This window comes from Aethalodelphis obliquidens, unplaced genomic scaffold (assembly GCF_003676395.1).
Source record: "Aethalodelphis obliquidens isolate GAN/ISIS:26980383/991018 unplaced genomic scaffold, ASM367639v1 scaffold73, whole genome shotgun sequence".
NCBI lineage: Eukaryota > Metazoa > Chordata > Mammalia > Artiodactyla > Delphinidae > Aethalodelphis > Aethalodelphis obliquidens.
Window position 1 is genome coordinate 679,827 of NW_020838017.1, and position 26,570 is coordinate 706,396.

The following is a 26,570-nucleotide window of genomic DNA, read 5'->3' on the forward strand; positions in this document are numbered from 1 at the left end:
AGCCAACTTCTGTGCAGAGTCTTTGATTCAGGGTGCTCCCAGCATGCAGTGCAAAGCTCTTTCTGTGAGCTATGGGGCATCACTTCATCATCACTACATCTCAGCCAGGCCTAGGGTTAGCAGCTTATGTTTAGCCTCAGAAAGCACAGCGTGAGAGTGAAGGGAATATCAAATGAGAATATTTCTGGAAAATTTAGCATGGATTGAGAATGCGGTGTGACAACCTTAACCACAGATAATATATTACTTATCATTATGAAAGCTCTTCCATGTACCTACTTGCGTAAATTGCTCTACAGATAGGATGTTTGGGTACGTCAGGTGTCTCAGCATTTTTGTTGTTGTTACTGTCTTTAAGTAGGACCATGGTTTTCCATTTGCAAGAAGGCTGCTCTCCATGCCACATTATCTTACCCATTCCGTGGTGACTCAGCAAGATCAGTATTAGCAAGGTAGTCACTTGGTAGTTACCATCCACAGCATCTGAATTTGCTTGGGAGTTCAACTTTCAGGTCTCTGGGTGGCCCCTCAGCTGCTTTAGCTTCCATAACCAGATCCCAGTTTCAAACCAGGTGGTATGCCATTAGTTTGATAATGCCTTAAATTTGCATGTTTGGTATTTGATAACAGTCCTGTGAGAAAAGACTCTACCCCCCCAGTATTTGGCTTATGTGATTGGTCCTTTGTATCTCTTCTAAAGTAAGTAAACCAAAATACCACATGTTCACATTCCTACTTGGGTAAGTTTGTGGTTTGTTAACATACAATGTAATCTAGGATTTTCAAATAACATTAGAACAATGTTATGGCTTTGATTAATTAAATCCAATTAATGAATAAGTGTTGGGCATGCATATTAATTTACCTCGGCTAGCCCCTTTGGGGACCTCTTAACAGACTAGGTTTGCATAGTGATATCAATAATTTCTACATCTTTGTGATTTTTTAACATACTGTTTTTTAAGTATGTGAATATCATAAAGTTCAATTACTAACTGATAACATTGCTAGAAAAGAACAGTAAACCATCTCATTATACTAGGTTTTACTTATAATTCTATTCTCAAAGTTAATTGCATTAGTAAGTTATTTTTTCCATTCATAGGTATATTTGATAGTCCCAAGTCTTACATTTACCATCAGACTTGGTTTTCAATTGCACGGACTCCATGTCTCTTCGAGGGATTAAATATTTATTTAAGCATGAAAGACATCAAGAAGAAATGTTATCAAAACCATAAAGCATGAATTGGTTAATTACTTTTCCCTATAGTTCATATTAGTAACATCTAGAATTTATATATAGAACATTAACATTTAAAATTATCAACATATCACTAGTTGTATGCAATTAACTTAAAATTAATTTTAGTACATTTGAAATGGAACAGGTCAGATTTCAGCAGTCTTTTACCCATTTAGAGTTGTTGCCTAAGAGACAAGTCAAAAGGAGGAATAACTTCAAAGAACGTATGTGGGAGAAAAGTATGTCTTTAAGCTTGTTGAATTTAACTATATCTTCATTCAGGTTTAAAGAAAAAATTGGTGTTATCTGTTGTCCTCTTCTTTGAATACATTTTAATTATTTTTATTTATACTATGTATAATTTTTATTGTATATAACTTACATTAAGACATAAAGTGTGACTCATTATAAGATGAGTGGGTAGAACCTTATCTGCTTGACTTTTCTTATATTGTTCCTACCATAAGGAAAAGTAGTACCTTGTTAAACCAATTTTTTAACAGTTATGCATCGAATGGGGTATAAGCAGTCATAAGCTGCGAGTAAATTATTAATATGATGCCCTGTAAGTGCTGAAAATCAAACCTTTTTTCTTTATTTTTCTCATAGTATTACAATTCCTGAGAAGTTGGAATACTTCATTAACAAATATGCAGAACATTCCCATGACAAGTGGTCAATGGACAAGGTAAAAGTCAGAATATCACATTCTAATTCAGTACTGAACGTACCTAGTGAATGATCATGGCTCAGATATTTCTGACCATGACAATTTTCTACTTTCAAGTGAGAGCTTTAGATTAGGAAAGAACATTTAATTATGATTTGCTGGCATAATATTTAGTCTAATAAAATACTTAGTTCTGCCACTGATGTACATATAATGCACATAAGAATATTTGTGTTCATAAAAAGCACAGTGTTAAAAATTCAAAAAATCTATTAATTAAATCAAATATAGTTTCTAAACATACATTTTTGTGAGAGTAAAAAGTAGTAATAAGATGCAAAATATTATATGTAGGATGGATAAACAACAAAGTCCTATTGTATAGTACAGGGAACTATATGCAATATCCTGTGATAAACCATAATGGAAAAGAATCTGAAAAAGAATATATATATACATGTATAACTGAATCACTCTGCTGTACAGCAGAAATTAACACAACTGTACTTCAAAAAAAATTTTTTTAAACTATCATTAGGGTCTTCAGTAAGAAATAGTGGCTCTAGGTCCAGACATCTTTTAAGGGAACTTTAGCTTTATGTATAATTTTATATTAGATAAAATCTTGAAAATTATTAGAATTTAGTGATTATTTACACCTTCTACTCTTCTGTTGTATTTCTCATCTCTAAGTAGATCTGCAGTTCACTTACGAGGCAAGATGGCATGTTTTATTTGCATTGTCGAGAAAAGATAACTTGAATGAGATAACGAAAGCAGTTGCAGTCCGTGATATAAGTCCTACATATATATTATGAGATTCTTCTGGAGGAAAAATGTGGTCACATTTAAGTTAAGCCTACTTAAACTTAGAGAAGATGGTTGAAATAGGGTTGTCAGAGAAATTAAGTTGAGATGAAGCAGGAATCTAAAATAAGCGTGTACTGATTTGCCGCAGTGAAAATCAAAGAGCGAAGGTTCCAAGGGTTGCTTGTGTTATGTGGCAACTCAGTATCACCCTATTAAACTTTTTTTCTTTTTTTAAAATTTATTTATTTTTATTTATTTATTTTTGGCTGTGTTGGGTCTCCGTTGCTGCACGCGGGCTTCTCATTGCGGTGGCTTCTCTTGTTGCGCAGCACAGGTTCTAGGCGCGCGGGCTTCAGTAGTTGTGGCTCGCGGGCTCTAGAGCGCAGGTTCAGTAGTTGTGGCGCACGGGCTTTGTTGCTCTGTAGCATGTGGGATCTTCCCGGACCAGGGCTCGAACCCGTGTCTCCTGCATTGGCAGGCGGGTTCTTCACCACTGCGCCACCAGGGAAGCCCCACCCTATTAAACTTGATATTAAGTTTCAGTCTTTGCCTCGGCCAACCGGTCCCTCCTTCCAAGAAACCCCCTTTTTGTTTTGTTAAGCGTATGGCTCTCTTTGTTCAGTAACTTAATCGATTTACTAGGTAAGTCAGTAAGAGTGAAGTATCTGTCCTCTATAAAGACTGAGCTGGTGGGGTGGTGATGGAGAGGAGATTTACAGGAAGGCAGTCCTGAGCCTAGTTACCCGGATCCCATAGACATACATGAAATGACATAGGGAAACAGTGAATGCACCAAATTATATGGGCAAAATCACGTGGAACAAGTGTGTTGAGAGGTTATTGGACAAAGGAGTGAGCAAAACAAGTAGCATTATTCCGGGAGGCTTCCAAATAAGCCAGCTGCTCCAGTTTTCCTGTTTAAAATGAGTGTTTCCCACTTACTCATCACACAGGTTGGGGTCCCAAGATGGGCCAAAATGAATATCATAGGGGTCGTGCAGCCTTTAGCCTCCTCCTAGGGGAGGGCTCTTGACATAATCACAGACCTGTCTAAGGAAGACTGGATGCATTTAATCTCTGGATAAAAAGATTTGTTCCAAGTGGTTACTCAAAATAATATTGACTATGATGAAATTCTTTATATTGACTTACGCTGGATAAAGTTCAAACCTTAATCCTTATCTTGGTTCATTTTAGATTTACTTTATCAAGTACACACTTAAACACATGTACACCTACACTCTAAAATTAAAGCATGTAAAACAATTTTGATTTTTTTTTTTAGTTGGCAAACGGATGGATTTATGGAGAAATATATTCAGACTCGTCTAAAGTTCAGCCATTAATGAAGCCATATAAACTATTATCTGAAAAGGTGACGTGTTTATTTTTTAAGTTTATATGGTTTTAATTTGGGGGGGGAGTTTTTTCTTTGTTATGTAAATTTCTTATTAACACGTCTATTTTACCTATACTATTTTTACCTTTTCTCAAAGGTCCCATTTTTTTATGTATTGTTTTTTTTCTCTGTAGTACCATTTTCTGTCAGTATTTAATTGGTTATTCTCTTCTCTACTTAATACTTTTCTGTTTCTTTTTTATTTTTATTCCTCTCCTGTATTTTTAAGAACTTTAGAAAACATTCTTTTCATTCTTAAGAGTTTTTTGATAAGGGATAATGAAGTAATGTGTTGTAATATGCTTATTATTTATGTTTTCATATATTTTACTTCTTTGAGGGGAAAGCAGTATCTTGAAAAGTGAAGTGAAAAGGATTTTCTAGGTTGGTGCTTACAGAGGAAGTTACTTCTCTGCTTCAAGAGAAGCAGATAAACGGCTTCAGGCACATGGCATATAATCTGGGACTTCTTCCTAACTGTGTTTCTCCTTCCTAGTTTCTGTCGGAAGTATCAGAATCTGGGAAACTAAAGGAAATTAGCCTCATGCTGTATAATAAGATAGGATCCCTCTTAGCAGCATTGGTCAAACGAGGTCTCAGCTCACACTCTGCTCTTCAGATTTTTTACTCTCCTTTTTTATTTTTAAATAAACAAGGCTAATCAAAAAATTTTAAGTGAAGACAGAGTATTTCAGAACAAAGCATTAAATATTTAAAATTTTTGTTTAGGTTCATAATACCCCACCCTTTTCTGATTTTTTTCTAGGAAAAAGAAATTTATCGCTGGCCAATCAAAGAATCTTTAAAAACTATGCTGGCCTGGGGGTGGAGAATTGAAAGGACACGGGAGGGAGACAGCATGGCCCTTTATAACCGGACTCGTCGTATCTCCCAGACAAGCCAGGTAAGAATCACAGTGATGAATCCACTGTTTATGTTATTTTAAAATAATTTGAATATTTCATTTAATTATTGTGTTTTCCAAAACAACTAACTTGAAAATTCTGAAGACTAACATACAGTTCAGAAGGGGGAAAACTCTGTTCCTTTTAATTTAAGTGAGTTTAGGTCTTGGTTAAAGTACTGGAGTTTATGTCCACGTTGTGCTTCTGACAGTATATAAAGGAGTACTCGATGATAAAGTCGTAAAGTTATGCTAATGAAGGATGTAAAATATGTTCCTTTATCCACGAAAAGGTTGTCTACAGAGCTTTTGTCTCCTTACCAGTAAGAACTGAAGGTTGGTTCTTAGGAGCTAGAGAGGTGGTCAGATAGTAGCGATCCAGATCTAAAACCCCACGTATGCTCCATACAAGTGGGCTTGAGCACCTGTCCACGTGCGAAGGGAAGATATGAACCAGACAGGCAGCGCAGGAATCGAAGAGCACGCCGCTAGTGGATCAGGTCAAGGGTCAACTTAACAAGGCTTGGCTGTGGGGCTTCTGTGTTCAAGATGGCAGAATAAAGACAGCCTTGACCTTGAGAACCTAGGGTTCAAGGAGGGGACCAGATACCACCTGGCCCTTTCATTTCTCCTGGGAGCTAAACCTGTCGTCGTCCCTTTCCAGACTGCTTGGGCCACTGCCTTTGGTTTAACCAAACTATTGTGTTTATTATTGCCATTTATACAGATGACATTTTGGAAAAAAAGAAAATGAAGGTACTCAAAGCGTGTGCTTCCCATGCTTCATACTTGACATATAGTACTGTTAAATAGATTAAGTTCTGATTTGGACATGTATTACATCATATTCTCTTAAGTACCCTGGAGATAGAAGCTGTAAAAGCATATTGTACAGTGTTACCATGTATGTGCACAGTTCTAACTAAATCACATTTTGTTTTAATCTGTTTGAACAAATATCGAGCACAAACTGAGGACTAGGTGATAGGAATACAAAGATAATAAGATCCAATTCTACTCCTAAAGACTCACAACTTGGTGTTAGAGACAGTCTTGTTAAACCTACCACAACAGTAAGATTTAGGCTAGTGGTATGTACAAAATGCTCAGAGTGCAGAGAATTGGAATGATGTCTTTTTTTTTCCCCTGTAAGTTGTATAGGAGATAAGGAAATTATTACATAATGGAAGTGACTTTAAGCTCTGCCAGGAAAAATAAAATAGATTCTCCCACTGCCCTTCATAGCAAAAATTATGTGCTCTAATCTAAAATTGTATATGTTGAATGAGAACATGCCCTTTGAAACAATAACAGTGCCGATTCTGTGGACCAGCAATAAAGGGTAGAAATGGTAGGAGGCAGACAAGAAAAAAAGACCTGTCTATTAGCCAGAAAACCTGGGCCTATATAACATGCTGGAGCACAGCCCAGAGAGGGCAAGGGAAGGGCTGCAACAGAAAGGAGTACTCCGTTCTCTTGTTGCTGTCTTTGCCATACCTTTTCCTGCCACTGCTGTCAGAGCAAGTAGGGCAGACTGCTGAGTATGCCTCTGCCTGTCTTATCTATAGAGTTTTTCAAAAATACCAGAAAAGGGAGAGAAGCAAAGGTTCATCCCAGTTTTAGCCACGCTCACCAGAAGACTAAAATAACTTATAGATTTCATACTTTTGCGAGCATCTCTGAAAAAAAAAAAAACAGTAACCGATGATGAAACATAACAAACTCCAAAATGGTACTGGATCATGTCAGATATAAAATGTTAACGCGAAATTTAAGAAACTGATTCTAAAACATCGGAAGTGATTACAGACTCTGTAAATTAAAATGCACAAGCTATAACCAATCCATCTTCAGAAAAGGATTACCTTATTTTAACTCCAGGAAAATCATAATTATGTTTTTCTGAATTTCAATAAACTTTTCTCAAGATGGCTAAAAAATCTTTGTGTAGGTTGTGTATATTTCTGCTCTTCCTTACACCCTGCTTAGCTTCTAGTGCAGTCTTCAGTTCCCATTAAGCCCTCAATAGATACTATTAATTGATACCCATATAATCATCTCTTAAGTCTTAATGATTTTCAGAGTGACATGTGTGACATATGACATATATTGTTAAATCTCCTACGTCATTTCAAAATATTAGGAGGTGCGTATGCCAGATGTACAGATTAAGAGGGACAGCTCTGGAGGTAGACTACTGGGGCTTCAATCCTGGGACCACCACTTTCTAGATATAAACTGCTGGGCACGTTACTCAATCTGTTTACCTCAGTAAATGGTAACTCTTATTATTACCATTATTATTTATATATTTTTAATGCCAGAGAGCATTTCTTCAAAGGTAAATAAAAGAGGGTGTTTGAGTTTGTAGTACTTTGGCCTTTCAGTAGTTTAAAAAAAAAAGAAAGTATATTTCTATATTTCTATCAGTATCAGAAACAGAGAGCAACAAATGCCACAAATATATTTTTAATCCTTGCCATTATTTTCACACAAACATTCTTTAAGCATAATTCAACATTATTTGAAATGTTAAAATAGCTTGCCATTTCTTAATTACTAACCTAACAGTATTATCATCTTTTTCAGTTATCATCTTGCCAAACTTCTTAATGTCTTTTCTTCTCTCCATTACTGATTGCCCATGTGACTATAAAGATGTTTTCTATTATGTAATAGATACACTCTTGAATAAATTAAGGAACACTTTTGGTGGCATCACTTTTTAGTAAGGACTGCAATTGGGTGAATTGAGATCACTTGTTGACATGATTCTGGAGCTGTTATTCTTAGCTTCCTTCCACTGGGGCTCAGCACTCCATCTGCGAGGCAGAAGCGGCCTGTGTTTAACTCAGCCGGATCTGGCCCAGCCTGTCTGGGTTGAAATCCTGGCCTCACCATGGAGTCGATAGCTTTTTTGTGAGCTCGGGCAAACTGCTTAACCTCTCTGTGCTGCAGTTTTCTCCTTTTTAAAATGAAACAGAAGAGAGCATCTAATTTAAAAGATTATTGTGAGAATTACATGTTGTGATGCTTATAAATCACTTAAAGGAGTGACAGGCGTATATTTCAATGTTAGACCTAATTATGATCATTATTATTTTTACGTGGATCAATAACACTGTTAATGTCTTTTGTTTACCATGAACACTACATGAATCATGATTTCAGGAAATTTGCCACTCAATTAGGGTTTTGTAATGTGCATATTAAGATAATATATGGACAATGACAAAGCCAATAACTTGATAGGCTATAGAATAGAGTATATACTTCTATGTAGAATCTGATATATGACACAAATAAACTTATCTACGAAACAGAAACAGATGCACAGACATAGAGAACAGACTTGTTGCCGTCGGGGAGGGATTGATTGGGAGTTTGGGATTAGCAGATGCAAACTGTTACATATAGGATAGATTGGTGACAAGGTCCTACTGTAGAGCTCAGGGAACCATATTCAATATCCTGTGATAAACCATAATGGAAAAGAGTATGAAAAATAATATATATATATATATATATATTAGTATATAACTGAATCACTTTGCTGTACAGCAGAAATTAACACAACATTGTAAATCAACTGTACTTCAATAAAATAAAAAAAAAGAATAGAGTGTATAGATGCTGATATAATTATCAGTGAGGAGATACTGAGTAGAGCAGTAAATTGGTGGATTTTGACTTCTTGGTCGTCACTCAATTCAGCAGAAAAGGAGGACATTTCTGACAATTTCAGTCCTATTCCACAGGTTCTCAGTAATTCCTTATTTACCTCCCAATTTTAATTTCTTATATCTGGTTTTTATTACACATGTAGGGTATAAATTATTTAAACAAATTTAAAAAATAAGCTTATAACCTGAGAAGGAGAGGAAGATGGGAATGAAATTTGGCAAGTGTTACCTATCTTGAACTAAAACACAGGCTAGGGTAGAGGGATGATTCGTTCATTCTTTTAACAGTTATTTACTGAGCACCTGCTGTGTTCCATGTACTAGCCTAAGCTTTTCAAATAGGTCTATGAACAAAATAGACAAAAACCTCTGCTCTCATGGAGCTTACACGTTAACGGGGAAAGTAAATAACAGATGTAAGTAAACTACATACTACATCAAAATGTGATAAATATTATGGAAAGAGAAGACGTAGCATGGAAAGGCAGATTCCGAGTGCAGAGCAGGGGAGTTGGTTAGCCTTTGGGGATGAGTTGCAGTATGATATAGTGTTATCAGAGCAGATTGCATGGAGAAGATAAATTGAAATGAAGGGAGGGAGTTGGACCTGTTTGGGGGAAGGCTGTTGCAAGTCGTGCACATGCTCTGAGATGAGAGTGTGGCCTGGCGTGTGTGAGGGAAAGCGAGGAATCCAGTGAGATTGGAGCTCATGAGTACCAAGGAGATGGGAAGAGAGGTCTCAGGGGCCAAATCAGGCCAGAACATTGGGGGCCGTCTTAAGAAAGTTGACAAGTGCTTTGGAGTCAGACAGAATTACTTTAAAAACTTGATTCTGCTGTTTACGATTTACATGATATAATGACTTAAAAGTCACAAAATTCTGTCTCTTCTACTACAGAACATCTCTGGGATACATCTGCTTCCCTCCATGTCCACTGTCTTTGCTCTATTCAGATATTTAATGTTTTGTTTTGTTTCATGCAACGCATTCCATATCCTCCTATGGAGTTTGTCTTTCTGCCTTCAATCTCCCCCTAATCAGAGGGGGTTGCCGTGGGTCTGTACTGGCCTACCAGGTGGGTAGCGTATGTGAGGTGAGGTTAGTGCTGGGGGGTGGGTGGCAAGGAGAGAATATGCTTTTGATTTTCAATGTCCTGTTAGGCAGAATTCTGGCTCCAAAGATGATCGCCAATCACTGTTGTCTGTAGAAAGGTTGATTTCCTGGGGCTTTGCCAAGGCGATTACGTTTGCCCATGTGATCAAGGTTAATGATCTTGAGATGGGGGAGAGTCTACTGAATTACTGGTGGGTCCAGTGTAATCACAAGGATCCTTAAAAGTGGATACTCTTTCCTGGCTTTGGACAGAGGAGACGTGACTACGGAAGGAAGGTCAGAGAGATGTAGTATAGCTGACTTGAAGATGGAGGAATGGGCCATGAGTCAAAAATGCGGGTGGCCTTTAGAAGCTGGGAAAGACAGGGAAAAGGTGCTTTGATAAAACCTGTAGAAAGGAACACAGCCCTGTGGGCACCTTGAATTTAGCTAATTGAGACCTGTTTCCGATTTCTCATAACTTTGTGATGTTTTAAGGCACTACATTTCTGGCAGTCGCTTATCATGGCAGCAGTAGAAAATGAATACACGTATAGAATCCCAAATGGAGATGGTAATGAATAGTTGAAAATGTAAGTCTAGAGCAGAGGAGCGATGCTAGGTTGGATCAACTCATTTTTGGTTTAATAAAACATGGTTGATAAATGAAATATTTAAAGTAGATGTGGATAGGGACACCTAAAGAAAGCATTTAGAATAAAGAAAGAAACAATTGAAGAGGGAACCCGGAAAGCCACAAATATTTCGAGGTCATTTATGGAAAAGGAGCCAGAGAAGGAGGCAAAGAGATCGGAGAGGGAAGTGGAGAGCCAGGTGGGTGGTTTCGTGAAACGAGGGGGCTGGTTGAGTGGTGGTTAGTCATGTCCAGCGTAGAAGGACCAGTTTGATGGTAGCTGCAAAGAGGACTTTGAATTTGGCAACTTGGAAACTGATTACATTAGAGAGGGCAGGGGTAGTATTGTGCTGGGGAAAGAAATATACTGCGATATGTTGAAGGAAAGAGGTGACAGTGAGAGAGAAGTGGGCCTGGAGTCAGAGAGCCTGAGTTGGAATCCTGCCTGCTCAGAATTTTAGCTCTGTGACCTTGGGCGAGTCACTTAAGTTCTCTAAGTCTCAATTTCCTTTCATGGGTATTTAAGGGAGAAAAAACTGTGATTTTTATTCCACATTCTCTTATGGATGGTACCCAGCAGAGGCTCAGTACTGACACAGAAGCCAAGATTCAGTTAAAACTGACCAGTGAGTTGAGTGTAGCCCATGAGAACATGATTAATGGTAGCATATGATAGCCTCCCTTTGGTTCACGGGCACAGATCTGAGGTGTATTGTACCTTTTATTTAGCTTTTTGTTTATCCATGTCTGACAAGATAATATACACAGTTATGAAATATATCAAACATAATTTCAGATTTATAAGCATGAACCAGAGTTCGTTTCTGTGGCATACTATCCCATAATATGCCGTTGGGTGGAATGAGGTAAGAGCTCCTGACAGTAAGTGAAACCCTCTTGCAGTTGATGGGAAGATAGGTTTCATTCTTGTCTTTTTAAATGAAGTATAGTTGATTTATGTTGTGTTAATTTCTGCTGTACAGCAAAGTGATTCAGTTATACGTATATATACATTCTTTTTATATGCTTTTCCATTATGGTTTATCACAGGATACAGTTCCCTGTGCTATACAGTAGGACCTTGTTGTTTATCCATTCTGTATATGATAGTTTGCATCTGCTAATCCCAAACTCCCACTCCATCCAACCCCCTCCCGCTTGGCAACCACAAGTCTGTTCTCTATGTCTGTGAGTGTGTTTCTGTTTCCTAGATAGGTTCATTTGTGTCATATTTTAGATTCCACATATGAGTGATATCATATGGTATTTGTTTTTCTCTTTCTGAATTACTTTACTTAGTATGATCATCTCTAAGTCCATCCATGTTGCTGCAAATGGCATTCATTCTTTTTCGTGGCTGAGTAGTGTTCCATTGTATATATGTACCACATCTTCTGTATCCGTTCATCCGTCGATGGACACTTAGGTTGTTTCCATGTCTTGGCTAATGTGAATAGTGCTGCAGTGAACATAAGGGTGCATGTGTCTTTTTGAATCATAGTTTTGTTGGGGTATATGTCCAGGAGTGGGATTGCTGGATCATATGGCAACTCTATTTTTAGTTTTTTGAGGAATCTCCATCCTGTTTTCCATAGGGGCTGCACCAACTTACATTCCCACCAACAGTGTCAGAGGGTTGGTTCCCTTTTCTCCAGACTCTCTCCAGTATTTGTTATTTGTAGACTTTTTAATGATGGCCATTCTGACCAGTGAGAGGTGGTACCTCATTGTAGTTTTGATTTGCATTCCTCTAATAATTAGCGATGTTGAGCATCTTTTCATGTGCCAGTTGGCCATCTGTATGTCTTCTTTGGAGAAATGTCTATTTACGTCTTCTGCCCATTATTTGATTGGGGTGTTTGTTGGTTTTTTTTGATACTGAGCTGTATGAGCCGTTTTTATATTTTGGAAATTAATCCCTTGTCAGTCACATCATTTGCAAATATTTTCTCCCATTCTGTAGGCTGTCTTTTTGTTTTGTAGATTTCATCCTTAAAATGTCAAAATTTAGATATTAAGGAAACCCTCTGGTGATTGAGGATGTCGTTACAAATCACTGAGTACTATATGATGCGCTTTTAAAATTAAAAAGTTGCCTTTATTTTATCTATTTGGCCCATAAAGACATTTATAAATACTGACCTCTTTGATTAACTACCGTTTGTGTGAGGAAAAGAAAATTTCATTGCAGCCAATTAGAATTTGTAAGAAACTCAAGAATTCAATTATCCTTTGATTCCGGCAATATTTCAGAATCTTGCACTCACTACATAATTTGTTGAATCCTGATCGTTAGCTTTACAGATTGGCAATCCCTAAGATATTGGGATGCATTATTCAATCATAAATACTTGTCAGACACCCAAATATAATTTAATCTGCTAGATATGTTTGCAAAATCAATTTGTGTAGCTACTTGCCAGTTTTATCTGAGGAAACGTTACATTTGGAATTTTGTTTGCCTTATATTTCCAAAGTGTCTCTTAAATCTCTCTCTACTGGGTTTTTTAATGAGAGGCTATTTTTTTGCAAATTATCTAGGTTTCTGTAGATGCCGCCCATGGTTATAGCCCCCGAGCCATTGACATGAGCAATGTTACACTATCCAGAGATCTGCATGTAAGTACTTTTAAAAATTTTCTGCAAATTTCATTTTTAAAAAGCATACTGTAACACTTCCTGCATGTATTTTACAACATGAATTATTTGAATGTAGTGATCATATAGAAGGTCCATGGAATTTATAGATTATGTACCCTAAGCTTTTAATGCTGTAGAAGTTGATAGAACTTTTTCTAGGATAATATATTTTCTTTAAAGATCACATCTATGTAAAAGCCCTAATATAATTAAATAGCTGCATGTGAGAAGAGACTAAATCAGTAGTTTATAATGCTCTGCTCAAGGATCACTTTAATTACTCATGAAAGAATATATATTATAAGTTGTTTATCCAGGGAAACTGATGGCATTTTGCTTTCTCCACCATAGTTCTATCTGTCTCCTTTGTCACTAAGGAACCTACTTTGAATTGCCTGATTTGTTTCCATGGAACATAAGTTAACAGGTCAATATAACGATCAGACAATGATATTGGCATTGTTAGTATTATTCCAAGAGATATAAGTGTATAAAGATAAAAAAATCTATGGATTGTTAAATTGTTTGGCTTGCCCTTTGTCATTGCTCTGGCACGAATGTATTAACATGACATAGTAAACTTGCAAATCAAAAATGAAAGGAATCTTGGAGGTAATCTTGTCAAAACCCAAAGGCCACAGAGGCCAAGGCTCGTCCAAGACCTCAGACTGACCTAGATTGGGACAGACATGGATCTAGACTGCTTGTCTGATGCTCTTGGCATTCAATGTTCACTCAGTAAGGTTTACATCATCTTTTAAAACTTTAGAAATTAAAATAAGAACTTGTAAATAAACATATTTTTAAAGTCCATAGCTAGTTTGAAGTTTCATTATTAAATTAACAAAACATGTATCTCTAAACATTATAAAGAACAATGACCATTCCCATCACATCACCTCTGCTGGTTTGTAAATTCACAGATCATTAGAATCCTCTGAAATTCAGATTCTAAATAACAAAGCTGTGCTCAATTATCTTTTACATGTGTTTTAGCACTAACACACTACGATTTGTTAATTTAAAGTATGTTTTGATATTACATATTGGAAGGCAAAGTTATCTTTTTCTACTATCCTTTTAGAGTATAACTTAGTTGCTAAATATTTTGTTCGTTTAAGGCTATGGCAGAAATGATGGCTGAAAACTACCATAATATATGGGCAAAGAAAAAGAAACTGGAACTGGAGTCCAAAGGTAATATTTTCTAAAAATCCTTATAAAAAAACAGAGTTTGAGTACATGAATGTATGATAAGGATAAAATAGTCTTTTCAGCATAAGAGCTCATTACAGCTTTATTTTATTAGAATGGTTCAAATATGGCTGTACTAGTTTCAAGGTGGAAATGTTATTTCCTAATTTCCCGATTGCTAGTGTATATTTCCTCATGTCTCAGAGTTTTGATGGCTCTCTCTTGCCCATTTTAGGATGTAGATAACTATATTTCTTATCCTAATACCCGAGGTGTTCTTTTAGTTACATAGACCTCCCTCACTGACTTCTATCCCCAACTTAAATATTTCTCTTATTTCATTCTATCTCCCATCCTCAGCCTCTTTGGTTTGTTCAGTCCAGTTATGTTATTGTCTCTTACATTCTTTTTTTCTAACATCTTTATTGGAGTATAATTGCTTTACATTGTTGTGTTAGTTTCTGCTGTATAACAAAGTGAATCAGCTGTATGTTTACATACATCCCCATATCCTCTCCCTCTTGCATCTCCCTCCCACCCTCGTTATCCCACCCCTCTAGGTGGTCGCAAAGCACCGAGCTGATCTCCCTGTGCCATGCAGCTGCTTCCCACTAGCTATCTATTTTACATTTGGTAGTGTGTATATGTCAGTGCTACTCTCTCAACTCGTCCCAGCTTACCCTTCCCCCTCACCATGTCCTCAAGTCCATTCTCTACATCTGTGTCTTTATTCCTGTCCTTCCGCTAGCTTCTTTAGAACCTTTTTTTTAGATTCCATATATATGTGTTAGCATATGGCATTTGTTTTTCTCTTTCTGTCTTTTCATCTTGTTTATCGTTTCCTTTGCTGTGCAAAAGCTTTGAAGTTTCATTAGGTCCCATTTGTTTATTTCTGTTTTTATTTCCATTTCTGTAGGAGGCGGGTCTAAAAGGATCTTGCTGTGATTTATGTCATAGAGTGTTCTGCTCTGTTTTCCTCTAAGAGTTTTATACTGCCTGGCCTTACATTTAGGTCTTTAACCCATTTTGAGTTCATTTTTGTGTATGGTATTAGGGAGTGTTCTAATTTCATTCTTTTACATGTAGCTGTCCAGTTTTCCCAGCACCATTTATTGAAGAGGCTGTCTTTTCTCCATTTATGCTCTTGCCTCTGTTATCAAAGATAAGGTGAACATATGTGTGGGGGTTTATTTCTGGGTTTTCTATCCTGTTCCATTGATCTATATTTCTATTTTTGTGCCAGTACCATACTGTCTTGATGACTGTAGCTTTGTAATATAGTCTGAAATCAGGGAGCCTGATTCCTCCAGCTCCATTTTTCTTTCTCAAGATTGCTTTGGCTGTTCAGGGTCTTTTGTGTTTCCATACAAATTGTGAAAATTTTTGTTCTAGTTGTGTGGAAGATGCCAGTGGTAGTTTGATAGGGATTGCATTGAATCTGTAGATTGCTTTGGGTAGTATAGTCATTTTCACATTGTTGATTCTTCGAATCCAGGAACATGGTATATCTCTCCATCTATTCGTATCATCTTTAATTTCTTTCATCAGTGTCTTATAGTTTTCTGCGTACAGGTCTTTTGTCTCTTAAGGTAGGATTATTCCTAGGTATTTTATTCTTTTTGTTGCAGTGGTAAATGGGAGTGTTTCCTTAATTTCTCTTTCAAATTTTACATCATTAGCATATAGGAATGCAAGAGATTTCTGTGCATTAATTTTGTATCCTGCTACTCTGCATATTCATTGATTAGCTCTAGTAGTTTTCTGGTAGCATCTTTAGGATTCTCTATGTATAGTATCATGTCATCTGCAAACAGTGACAGTTTTACTACTTATTTTCCAATTTGGACTCCTTTTTATTTCTTTTTCTACCCTGATTGCTGTGGCTAAAACTTCCAAAACTATGTTGAATGAGAGTGGTGAGAGTGGGCAACCTTGTCTTGTTCTGATCTTAGAGGAAATGGTTTCAGTTTTTCACCATTGAGAATGATATTGGCTGTGGGTTTGTCATATATGGCCTTTATTATATTGAGGTAGGTTCCCTCTATGCCTACTTCCTGGAGAGTTTTTATCATAAATGGGTGTTGAATTTTGTCAAAAGCTTTTTGTGCATCTATTGAGATTATTATATGGTTTTTATCCTTCAGTTTGTTAATATGGTGTATCACATTGATTGGTTTGCGTACAGTGAAGAATCCTTGCATTCCTGGGATAAACCCCACTTGATGATGGTGTATGATCCTTTTAATGTGATGTTGAATTCTCTTTGCTAGTATTTTGTTGAGGATTTTTACATCTGTGTTCATCAGAGCTATTGGCCTGTCGTTCTCTTATTTTGTGACATCTTTGTCTGGTTTTGGTGTCAGGGTGATGGTGGCCTTGTAGAATGAATTTGGGAGTGTTTCTCCCTCTGCTATATTTTGGAAGAGTTTGAGAAGGATAGGTGTTAGCTCTTCTCTAAATGTTTGATAGAATTCGCCTGTGAAGCCATCTTGCCCTGGGCTTTCGTTTTTTGGAAGATTTTTAATCACAGTTTCAATTTCAGTGCTTGTGATTGGTCTGTTTATATTTTCTATTTCTTCCCGGTTCAGTCTCGGAAGGTTGTGCTTTCCTAAGAATTTGTCCATTTCTTCCAGGTTGTCCATTTTACTGGCATAGAGTTGCTTGTAGTAGTCTCTTAGGATGCTTTGTATTTCTGTGGTGTCTGTTGTAACTTCTCCTTTTTCATTTCTAATTCTCTTAATTTGAGTCTTCTCCCTTTTTTTCTTGGTGGGTCTGACTAATGGTTTATCAATTTTGTTTATCTTCTCATAGAACCAGCTTTCAGTTTTATTGATCTTTGCTATTGTTTCCTTCATTTCTTTTTCATTTATTTCTGATCTGATCTTTATGACTTCTTTCCTTCTGCTAACTTTGGGGTTTTTTTGTTTTTCTTTCTCTAACTGCTTTAGGGGTAAGGTTAGGTTGTTTATTAGAGACTTTTCTGGTATCTTGAGGTAGGATTGTATTGCTGTAAACTTCCCTCTTAGAACTGCTCTTGCTGCATCCCATAGGTTTTGGGTCATCTTGTTTTCATTGTCATTTGTTTCTAGGTATTTTTTGATTTCCTCTTTGATTTCTTCAGTGATCTCTTGATTTTTTAGTAGTGTATTGTTTAGCTTCCATGTGTTTGTATTTTTACAGTTTTTTTCCTGTAATTGATATCTAGTCTCATAGCGTTGTAGTCAGAAAAGATACCTGATATGATTTCAATTTTCTTAAATTTACCAAGGCTTGATTTGTGACCCAAGATGTGATATATCCCGTAGAAAGTTCCATGAGCCCTTGAAAAGAAAGTGTATTCTATTGTTTTTGGATGGAATGTCCTATAAATATCAGTTAAGTCCATCTTGTTTCATGTATCATTTAAAGCTTGTGTTTCCGTATTTATTTTCATTTTGGATGATCTGTCCATTGGTGAAGGTGGGGTGTTAAAGTCCCCGTCTATGATTGTGTTACTGTCGATATCCCCTTTTATGGCTGTTAGCATTTGCCTTATGTATTGAAGTGCTCCTATGTTGGGTGCATAAACATTTAAAATTGTTATATCTTCTTCTTGGATCGATCCCTTGATCATTACATAGTGTCCTTCTTTGTCTCTTGTAATAGTCTTTATTTTAAAGTCTATTTTGTCTGATATGAGAACTGCTACTCCAGCTTTCTTTTGATTTCCATTTGCATGGAATATCTTTTTCCATTCCCTCCCTTTCAGCTGTATGTGTCCCTAGGTCTGAAATGGGTCTCTTTTAAACAGCATATGTACAGGTCTTTTTTTTTTAATCCATTCAGCCAGTCTTTGTCTTTTGGCTGGAGCATTTAATCCATTTACATTTAAGGTAATTATTGATATGTATGTTTGTATTACCATATTCTTAATTGTTTGGGGTTTGTTATTGTAGGTCTTTTCCTTCTCTTCTGTTTCCTGTCTAGAGAAGTTCCTTTAGCATTTGTTGTAAAGCTGGTTTGGTGGTGCTGAATTCTCTTAACTTTTGCTTATCTGTAAAGGTTTTAATTTCTCTGTCGAGTCTGAATGAGATCCTTGCTGGGTAGAATAATCTTGGTTGTAGGTTTTTCCCTTTCCTCACTTTAAAAGTGTCCTCCCACTCCCTTCTGACTTGCAGGGTGTCTGTTGAAAGATCAGCCGTTAACCTTATGGGGATTCCCTTGTATGTTATTTGTTGCTTTTCCCTTGCTGCCTTTAGTATGTTTTCTTTGTATTTAATTTTTGATAGTTCGATTAATATGTGTCTCAGCATGTTTCTCTTTGGGTTTATCCTGTATGGGACTCTCTGTGCTTCCTGGACTTGATTGACTATTTCCTTTCCCATGTTAGGGAAGTTTTTGACTATAATCTCTTCAAATATTTTCTCAGACCGTTTCTTTTTCTCTTCTTCTCCTGGGACCCCTATAATTTGAATGTTGGTGCATTTAATGTTGTTCCAGAGGTCTTTGAGACTGTCCTCAATTCTTTTCATTCTTTTTCTTTATTCTGCTCCCCGGCAGTTATTTCCACCATTTTATCTTCCAGCTCACTTATCCGTTCTTCTGCCTCGGCTATTCTGTTATTGATTCCTTCTAGAGTATTTTTAATTTCAGTAATTTGTTGTTCATCACCGTTCGTTTGCTCTTTAGTTCTTCTAGATCCTGTTAAATGTTTCTTGTATTTTCTCCATTCTATTTCCGAGTTTTGGGATCATCTTTCCTATCATTACTCTGAATTCTTTTCTAGGTAGGTTGCCTATTTTGTCTTCGTTTATTTGGTCTTGTAGGTTTTTACTTTGCTCCTTCGTCTGTAACATATTTTTCTTTTCATTTCCTTTTTTTTTTTTTTTTGATGGGTGAAGCTGTATTCCTGTCTTACTGGTTGTTTGGCCTGAGACATCCAGCACTGGAATTTGCAGGCATTTAGATAGAGCCAGGTCTTGGTGCTGAGATGAGGACCTCCAGGAGGCCTCACTCTGATTGATATTCCCTGGAGTCTGAGGTTCTCTGTTAGTCCAGTGGTTTGGACTCGGAGTTCCCACCACAGGAGTTTGGACCCGACCTCCGGACTGGGAACCAAAATCCTGCAAGCTTCATGGTGCAGTTAAAAAAAAAAAAAACAGAAAGGGAAGAAAGGAAGAAGAAAAGGAGCAGTAAAATATCAAAGAATAAAAAACAAAATAAAATTAGGAAGATAAAAAGTATATTAGGAAAAATAAAACTATAATCGAAACAACTGCAGCCAGGTAAAATAAAACCAGAACAGAAAAAAAACAGGTGGGGGGGGGCAACACACCAAAAGGAGAAATCACTAACAAAGTATAAAGAATAAAATAAAATTAGAAAAATAAAAGATTTATTGGGAAAAATAAAAATATAAAAGAATCAACAACAGTGGATCAACCAGGTAAAGCAGAACCCCAATCTGAAAGAGGAAAAAAACAAAAAAGCCTTGGCTATAGGGATAGGGTTTAGGCAGTGGGTGGAACTTAGGCAGGGGCGGGGTTTTGGGTGGGCCGGGGCCTCTGCTTAGGACCTGCGCAGAAGTGGAGAGGCAGCATGTGGAAAGGAGGGTCTCCGGAGTGTGCAGTTCTGGAGTTTGGAGGTAGGGCCCTGAGTGAGGGTGTGTGGGTGGAGTTTACGGCCAGCACGTTGGAGGGGGTCTCCGAGTACAGAGGTGGGGCCCTGGGTGGCAGTGTAGGGGCGGGGCTTGGGCTCTGAGCAGCAGGAGGGAGGCTCCGAGAGCAGAGGATTAGGTCCCAGCAGCCTCCCGGGTGCCTAGGTGGACAGGGAAAGCACTGGCCCCATTCCCCTCCGTTCCTTCGTGCCCCTCCCCCGCTGTCTCCCCCAGGGTCTCCCCTGTAGCCACTGGGGTGCCAGCCACCCTTCAGGGATGCCGGTCCCGGAGGTCTGGGCTTTACTTTTGCTCCCCCTTCCCCACCTCCCACTCCCTCAGGACCCACGCGGCTGCAGGGGGCCTCGGTGGGCAGAGGATCAGGCCTGGGGATCTCAGCAGGTTCCTGAGGGGTCCAAGTGGGCAGGGGAAACCTGGCCACGCTCCCTTTTGATCCTCTGCCCTCCCAGTGGTTCCCCAATTTCCCCCTTCGGGCCTGGGATCCCTTCCCCTCAGGGACGCTAGTCCCGTCCCGCCGCCACTTCTCCTCCCCCTGCACCCCGCGTCCTACCCGGTCGCTGGGGGTTCCTCCCGTCCCCTCGGGTGACCGTGGTCCCCCACTGGGGCCTGGTAGATGCCCTAGTTGTGCGGAGACGCGAATTCTGCGTCCTCCTAGGATGCCGTCTTGACTCCGCCCCTCTTATATTCTTTTGCTTGCTCTTTTCTGCTGTTTTTATTAAATACTAAAACAACCTAGTATTCTCTTAGTCATTTCTCAAATCTTTTCTTAGTTTATTGAGAAAATTATATTTCTTAATATAAATATATGATATTTACATAAATATTTTCTTCAGTTTAATGCATCTGATGATCTCTTTCATTGTTATTTATTCAGTATCAGCTGAATAAATCAGCAGCATTAGCTTTAGATTATACACATATTGTTTATAATGTGTGTGTGTGTGTTTTCTTTAGTTACTTCCTATGTGGGTCTCTTTCCCCCAATGAGAATATAGTTCAGGTTCAGGGCCACAATTTTGATGACTTTTGTCATCCTTATTGTACAGCTCTGGACACCAGGAAACTCTCTATTTCTTATTTATTGATACAGGTAAGAATAGAGAAGGAGATCATTTTGGAAGGTGGAGATATTTCATAATGAAAGGAATAGCTGTGATATTGGAGGGCGGTACCAGGCACCAAGCACTAGGAAACCGAGTAAAACAAATTAGAATTGGGCATAGAAACGAACAAAAAGGATTCCATATACCAAAATTGCCTATTCAAGAATTTGGCTCAGGGCTAGACCTGTTTTACTAGAAACATTCCATCAGTGTTTGTAAAATGAATGATCAGTTGTTTGATTGGCTGATGGATGGATGGAAGGATGGATGGGTAACTGAGTTACAGAGTTATAGAATTTTCACTTAGGTTATTGAAGGAGCATTGTCCACATAACTAGTTAACAAAATTACTATTTGTTCCACGAGCAGATTACATGAAAAAAATTCAGTTTTGTTTTCTAAGTGTGTTTCAATCACTATGGTTTGGTTACAACTAAAAGTAATAAGCGGCTATCTTAGTACTCACTTCTAATAAGTATGCTAGAAAATCATCATCCTTTAATTTCTGGGCCAGCCATTGGGTGTCCTACAGTCAGTGTTTTCTTTGAAGCACATCACTCATAAATGAGGCATCTGTACCTCTGCATCCAGCTTGTACTGGTCCAAATTCGTACTGTGTAGGGGGGAGACAAGCATAGTTGGAGCAAAGGCTGAAAGGTGAGGTGGTGAAATTAGTATTCTTACCCCATGAAGGCTACCCTTTCAAAGGAGAAAGGGAATTGTTTGGCACTAAAACAGCAGGCCAATAGGAAAGGTTTTGAAATATATAGCACTGGATCTTGGTTTTTAAGTTATTGGGGCTAAAGGAAGGAGAAATGATTCTTGGAACCAGAAAGGCTTGAGACTGTGGACAGTTTTAGGACAGAAGCTGCAGGTGTCTTTTCTCCAATGTGCTCCCTCTCCTGGAGACTTTGACAGCCAACTTGTGTCCTGACAACTCTGCGGGTGGGAGTGTGGGAGAGGCCTGTCACCTACTGCATGTCTTAGTACCTATGGTGTGTGTGTGTGTGTGTGTGTCTGTGTGTGTGTGTGTGTGTGTGTCTGTGTGTGTGTGTGTGTGTGTGTGTGTGAGAGAGAGAGAGAGAGAGAGAGAGAGAGAGAGAGACATTGAAAAACAATAGGAAAGAGACAGAAACAGCAGGAGAGAAGAGAGAAGCCAGGAAGTCAGGAATAAGGAAATGACTTGAAATAGCCATTTAGTCATTTAGACACTTGGACAACTAAGAGAGTCAGTGCCAAACCTGCCCACTTTTGTTTCAGCCCCATCCAGGGCTCAGGGCTCTTTTACCATCCCTACATCTATGTGCAGAAGATGAATCTGCTTTAGAAAAACCGGGAGAAAATTTCCTCTTTTGCTCACCCAGGTTGTCTGTTCCTCAGTGCCTTCTCAGTCTACTTTAAGAAGCTAGCAGAGTTTGGGGGAAATCAGGCAGTTTAAGGAGTATGTCATGAATAGAAAAAAGGAGTGAGAGTCCAAGAAATATTATCCATGCTCCCCAATTAGTGAAAAATGTAAAGAACTAGCATTTCTTTTTATTCTTCTTTCCCCACTACCACATATTTTGGGCTGCAATGATCTGTCACTAAGGACAGTGCTGGTGTCAAAACAATTTTGACCCTTTAGCATGCATGAGTACACAAGCCAGGCGGTATGTCTGAGGCAGAGTCCTAGGAATTCCTGCGTATTTATTCACCTCTCAGGTTTAGCTCGTTTCTTTACCTCCCTTCCACATAGTATCTATACTCATGTTGTAAATAGGCAAGATCAAGGTAGTCACACTGCCATTAGCTGAGTGGCACAGCAAAGGACATCATTTCCAGTCTGTTGGCTGACTTCAAAGAACCCACCCTATCTAGTGCTGAAGGGTTTTAGAGTCAGAGCGTACTTTGCGTTCTTAGGATTTTTAAAGTTTAGGCTTTATTCATTCTCTCTCTCTCTTTCTCTCTTTCCCTCTTCCCCACCCCCCCCCTTGCCCCTCACCCTTCCCAAAGTAACCTATTAGTGTCTGACCTCCCCCCGCAGATCATTGTGGATTACAAATTAAGTTGCCAGTTTCTCTAGGAATAAAGAACTACATGCAATAGTGGAATTTCTAAATAGGTTATGACCGCAGCATGATTAAATGTTTGCTTCATAAATTTTTTCATAAAATATGCTTTTAAATTCTATCTGTGATTATGATAGAAGTCAAATTTGTTCTCAGTGGGCTTAGTAGTTGATTCTATATCCTTCTTGCTGTCCACAAAATGTTTCTTAGTATCACATGAGAATTGTATTCTACTGACAAGTGTATTATATTACATTACTAATTGTATCATACTGTAAAATTACTGATGGCTTCTTAATATGCTTCGTGTTAACGTGGTAGTTCCCGACTCTCCCTCTGCATTTGTGGTGTATAGTGTCACCTAATGGTCAGAAGGTTCAGTGCGTGATTGCATTTCTGTAGATGGCGCTCTCAGTCAAAGCAAGCGCTAGGAGAGCATGGCATTTTCTCCTTTGTCTTTTTGTCTGCGTATTTCTTGTGTGGGACCGATTCAATATTTATGATTGTTTGGGGAGCTCCTGGCTTAACCCCATCGGACAGGGATTTAATAGTCTCTATGTTGTCATCATAATTCAAACAAAATAGTTGTTTTTTTCTGGTGTTCCCTTAGCAGTTGTATTTCAAGGAATTTCAGCATCCCGCATAAAATATATTCCTATATGTGTTTTGTAAACTTTAAATTTGGGACATACTACGCTATGCATGTTGCTGCTGCTTTAATAGCCTTCCCTGTATCAAATCTTAACATCTGGAATTACCAGTGCATTTTTTGAAATTTTTATAATTTTTACAAAAACTTTTATAAAATTTATAATTTTATAAATTGTTTTCTTTTTATCCGTTTTTTTAAGTTTAAATGCTTCCCAGAATTTTCAAATCTCAAAGAATGCTTTTAGTATTTCTTACCAGAAGAGGTATAGTAGAAACCTAGGTTCTTGCCAAAAGTCTGAATCAAGTACATATGTTACTTTTATTAGATATTTAAGAGCAATCAACTTGTACCTGCAGTCTAAGTATGGGTTTTGTATATGTAGAAAGATGTGACCATGAAGTACTCTCTGATCTGGGAGGCATAGTAAAAATTCCATATTTAAGACATTTTTTTCTTTTCTCTCTGTGTGGTGGCAAATGAAGCATATTGCTTGCAACATGCCTGTAATTTCACTGGATCCAGCTGTGCATGTTTTGGTGCATAAATACACTCTGCATTTGGAGTTCCAGTGGAGAGGAGAACACAGCTTCTTTTCCTTTCTTGTGTGACTACAGATGTCATTGGCATTTGAAATTACAAATGCCTGTATGTTCATGTTTTAATTGCCTCTTAGAAGGCATAAGCACAGTCTTTTTTGAACAGGTTTCCTCAATTAATTGGAGCATTAAAGGCACGAGAGAGGGAAGTCTTATATGAGTCCTATATATCCTGTGTATAAGTGGAGGACACCAGAAGTTCTGTAGTGCAGTCCTATTATACATGCAGCCGTATCTCATTTCACATTATTTTCTAATTACTATGCTGTGTTCCTGTCTTGACATCCTCTTAGGAGGTGGAAACCATCCCCTGCTGGTACCCTATGATACACTGACAGCCAAAGAGAAAGCCAAGGATAGGGAAAAAGCACAGGACATCCTCAAGTTCCTGCAGATCAATGGCTATGCTGTATCCAGGTAAAAGTACACCTACTCCAGTTACACATTCTCGTTATAAGACTGAATATTTAAATATCCCTATCAGATTTAAGGCTGAAAATGAACTCAGTGATCTCTTTAAATCTTAGAGCTACTATTTAGTATGTTCAAAATATACGTGTCAGAAACATTAATGCCCTTAGCTGTTGTGCCACATAATTGGGTTCCTTACACTTCTTATGTTAAGTCCCCATCCATCATTTAGGCAAAATCACTAGGCAAACATGACACTCTGTTTTTCTAAATGCAACATTTTATTACATAGTAATAGTTACTTAGTACACTTTTATATCAGGTGCAAAGTATTTTTTATAAATTAAATCTTTTTTGTTTTTACCTACAAGAATATTAGCTAACCTTGCAAATTTATCTGTATCTGTGTGTGTGTATCTATACCCATCTATATATTGCTATATGTAAAATGTTAAATATACTTCTCTCTATATAGGTATTTAACAAAATATATTCTGTTTTTACCTTACCTTCTAACAGTCTTTGTAGATGTTGGTTTCCATTTTTCCTTTTTGCTTTTCTAGAGGATTCAAGGACCTGGAATTGGACACTCCTTCTATTGAGAAACGATTTGCCTATAGTTTCCTTCAGCAACTCATTCGCTATGTGGACGAAGCCCACCAGTATATCCTGGAGTTTGGTAGGTACCATAGTCCTATTACTAACCGCCCAGTTTTTGTTATTCTTAACATTTACAACATCAGGAGATAGAACAGCATAGACTACTGGGATGCTTGTGGCCTGCTCCCGGATGGTATAAACACTTTCTACCCATCATAATACTAATTTGAGTCTAAAAGTCAATAGGCAAACTCATTTTTAAGGATGGGTAAATTTTGAGAACTTAAGAAAAATCTAACATGTAATACTTTTCTCCTTAAAATGTTTATTGGCATTGATTTTTCATTTTGAAAGATACATTGGATGGACATCAGATTTTAAGGTACACTTAAATCTTTCCTTATGAAATTAATTTCTCTGCTCTTAAAAAAAAACTAAACTAAAACTCTATGGATTCTCCAAATTTCTAGACAATGTAAAGGCCTTGAGTTTAGCCTGTGCAGCGTTACACATTTATATTAGAGTATCTGCAATACAGAATACTTGATTATTCTCTTAGAGTAAAAGGAAAGACCTCTTCCCCATCTGGCTCAGTGCCATTTAAGTACAAAAAGAACTCCTTATTTTAAATCTAAGATTCAGAACAGATCATCAAGACAGCCTCCTCTCACTTCTCTTATTTTGTGTTTATCCTCAGCATTGTTGAATTAAAATTCAAGTTGTCAGTTACTCACCTTTGTGTCAGATCCCCTTCCAGCCACTGGTTGGTATTGGGATATAAAGGAGTAGAGTGTGGTCCTTTTTGAAAGGCAGTGTGCTCTGCTGGTGGTGCATCTTCTTGTTTTCTTTTCCAGTTTTAAGGTTCTCTTTCTGTTTTTGTTTTGGTTTTTTAACCCTCATTCTTTCTGTTTTCAGCCCCTTTCCTTGGGGCCCATAGTCCTAGATCCCTTAGTGATACATCAGCAACAGACCCCTCCTAACCAAGGGCTTTTTTTGCTGCTGTTTTCTTAGGATTTATATTAGTTTTCAGCACAGCATCAGATTAAAGTTTATAGAAATTCGAGCTCTGGTATTTTCTTGTTCCTGGCCCCTGGATCCCCAATATGATTAGAGATTTTCTACTTAAGCATCATTCTCTTAAAGAACCTCCCTCTTTTTCCACCTGCCTCTTTAGCTACAGTACAAATGCTATATTTTTCCTCTCTTAACCATCTTTATCATAAAGGCCAGTTAT

The 26,570-nt window shown here is 37.8% G+C and overlaps 1 protein-coding gene across 1 annotated transcript in view; it reads left to right on the plus strand.

Moving 5' to 3' along the window:
• The window catches only part of RYR2 (ryanodine receptor 2), a 509,874-nt gene that overhangs the window by 329,535 nt on the left and 153,769 nt on the right, over positions 1-26,570 (plus strand). The window contains exons 55-61 of the mRNA XM_027091861.1: positions 1,856-1,934; positions 4,012-4,101; positions 4,892-5,029; positions 12,981-13,058; positions 14,201-14,276; positions 24,619-24,742; positions 25,300-25,415. Of these exons, the coding sequence (XP_026947662.1) occupies positions 1,856-1,934; positions 4,012-4,101; positions 4,892-5,029; positions 12,981-13,058; positions 14,201-14,276; positions 24,619-24,742; positions 25,300-25,415 (701 nt within the window). The remainder of the gene's footprint in view (positions 1-1,855; positions 1,935-4,011; positions 4,102-4,891; positions 5,030-12,980; positions 13,059-14,200; positions 14,277-24,618; positions 24,743-25,299; positions 25,416-26,570) is intronic.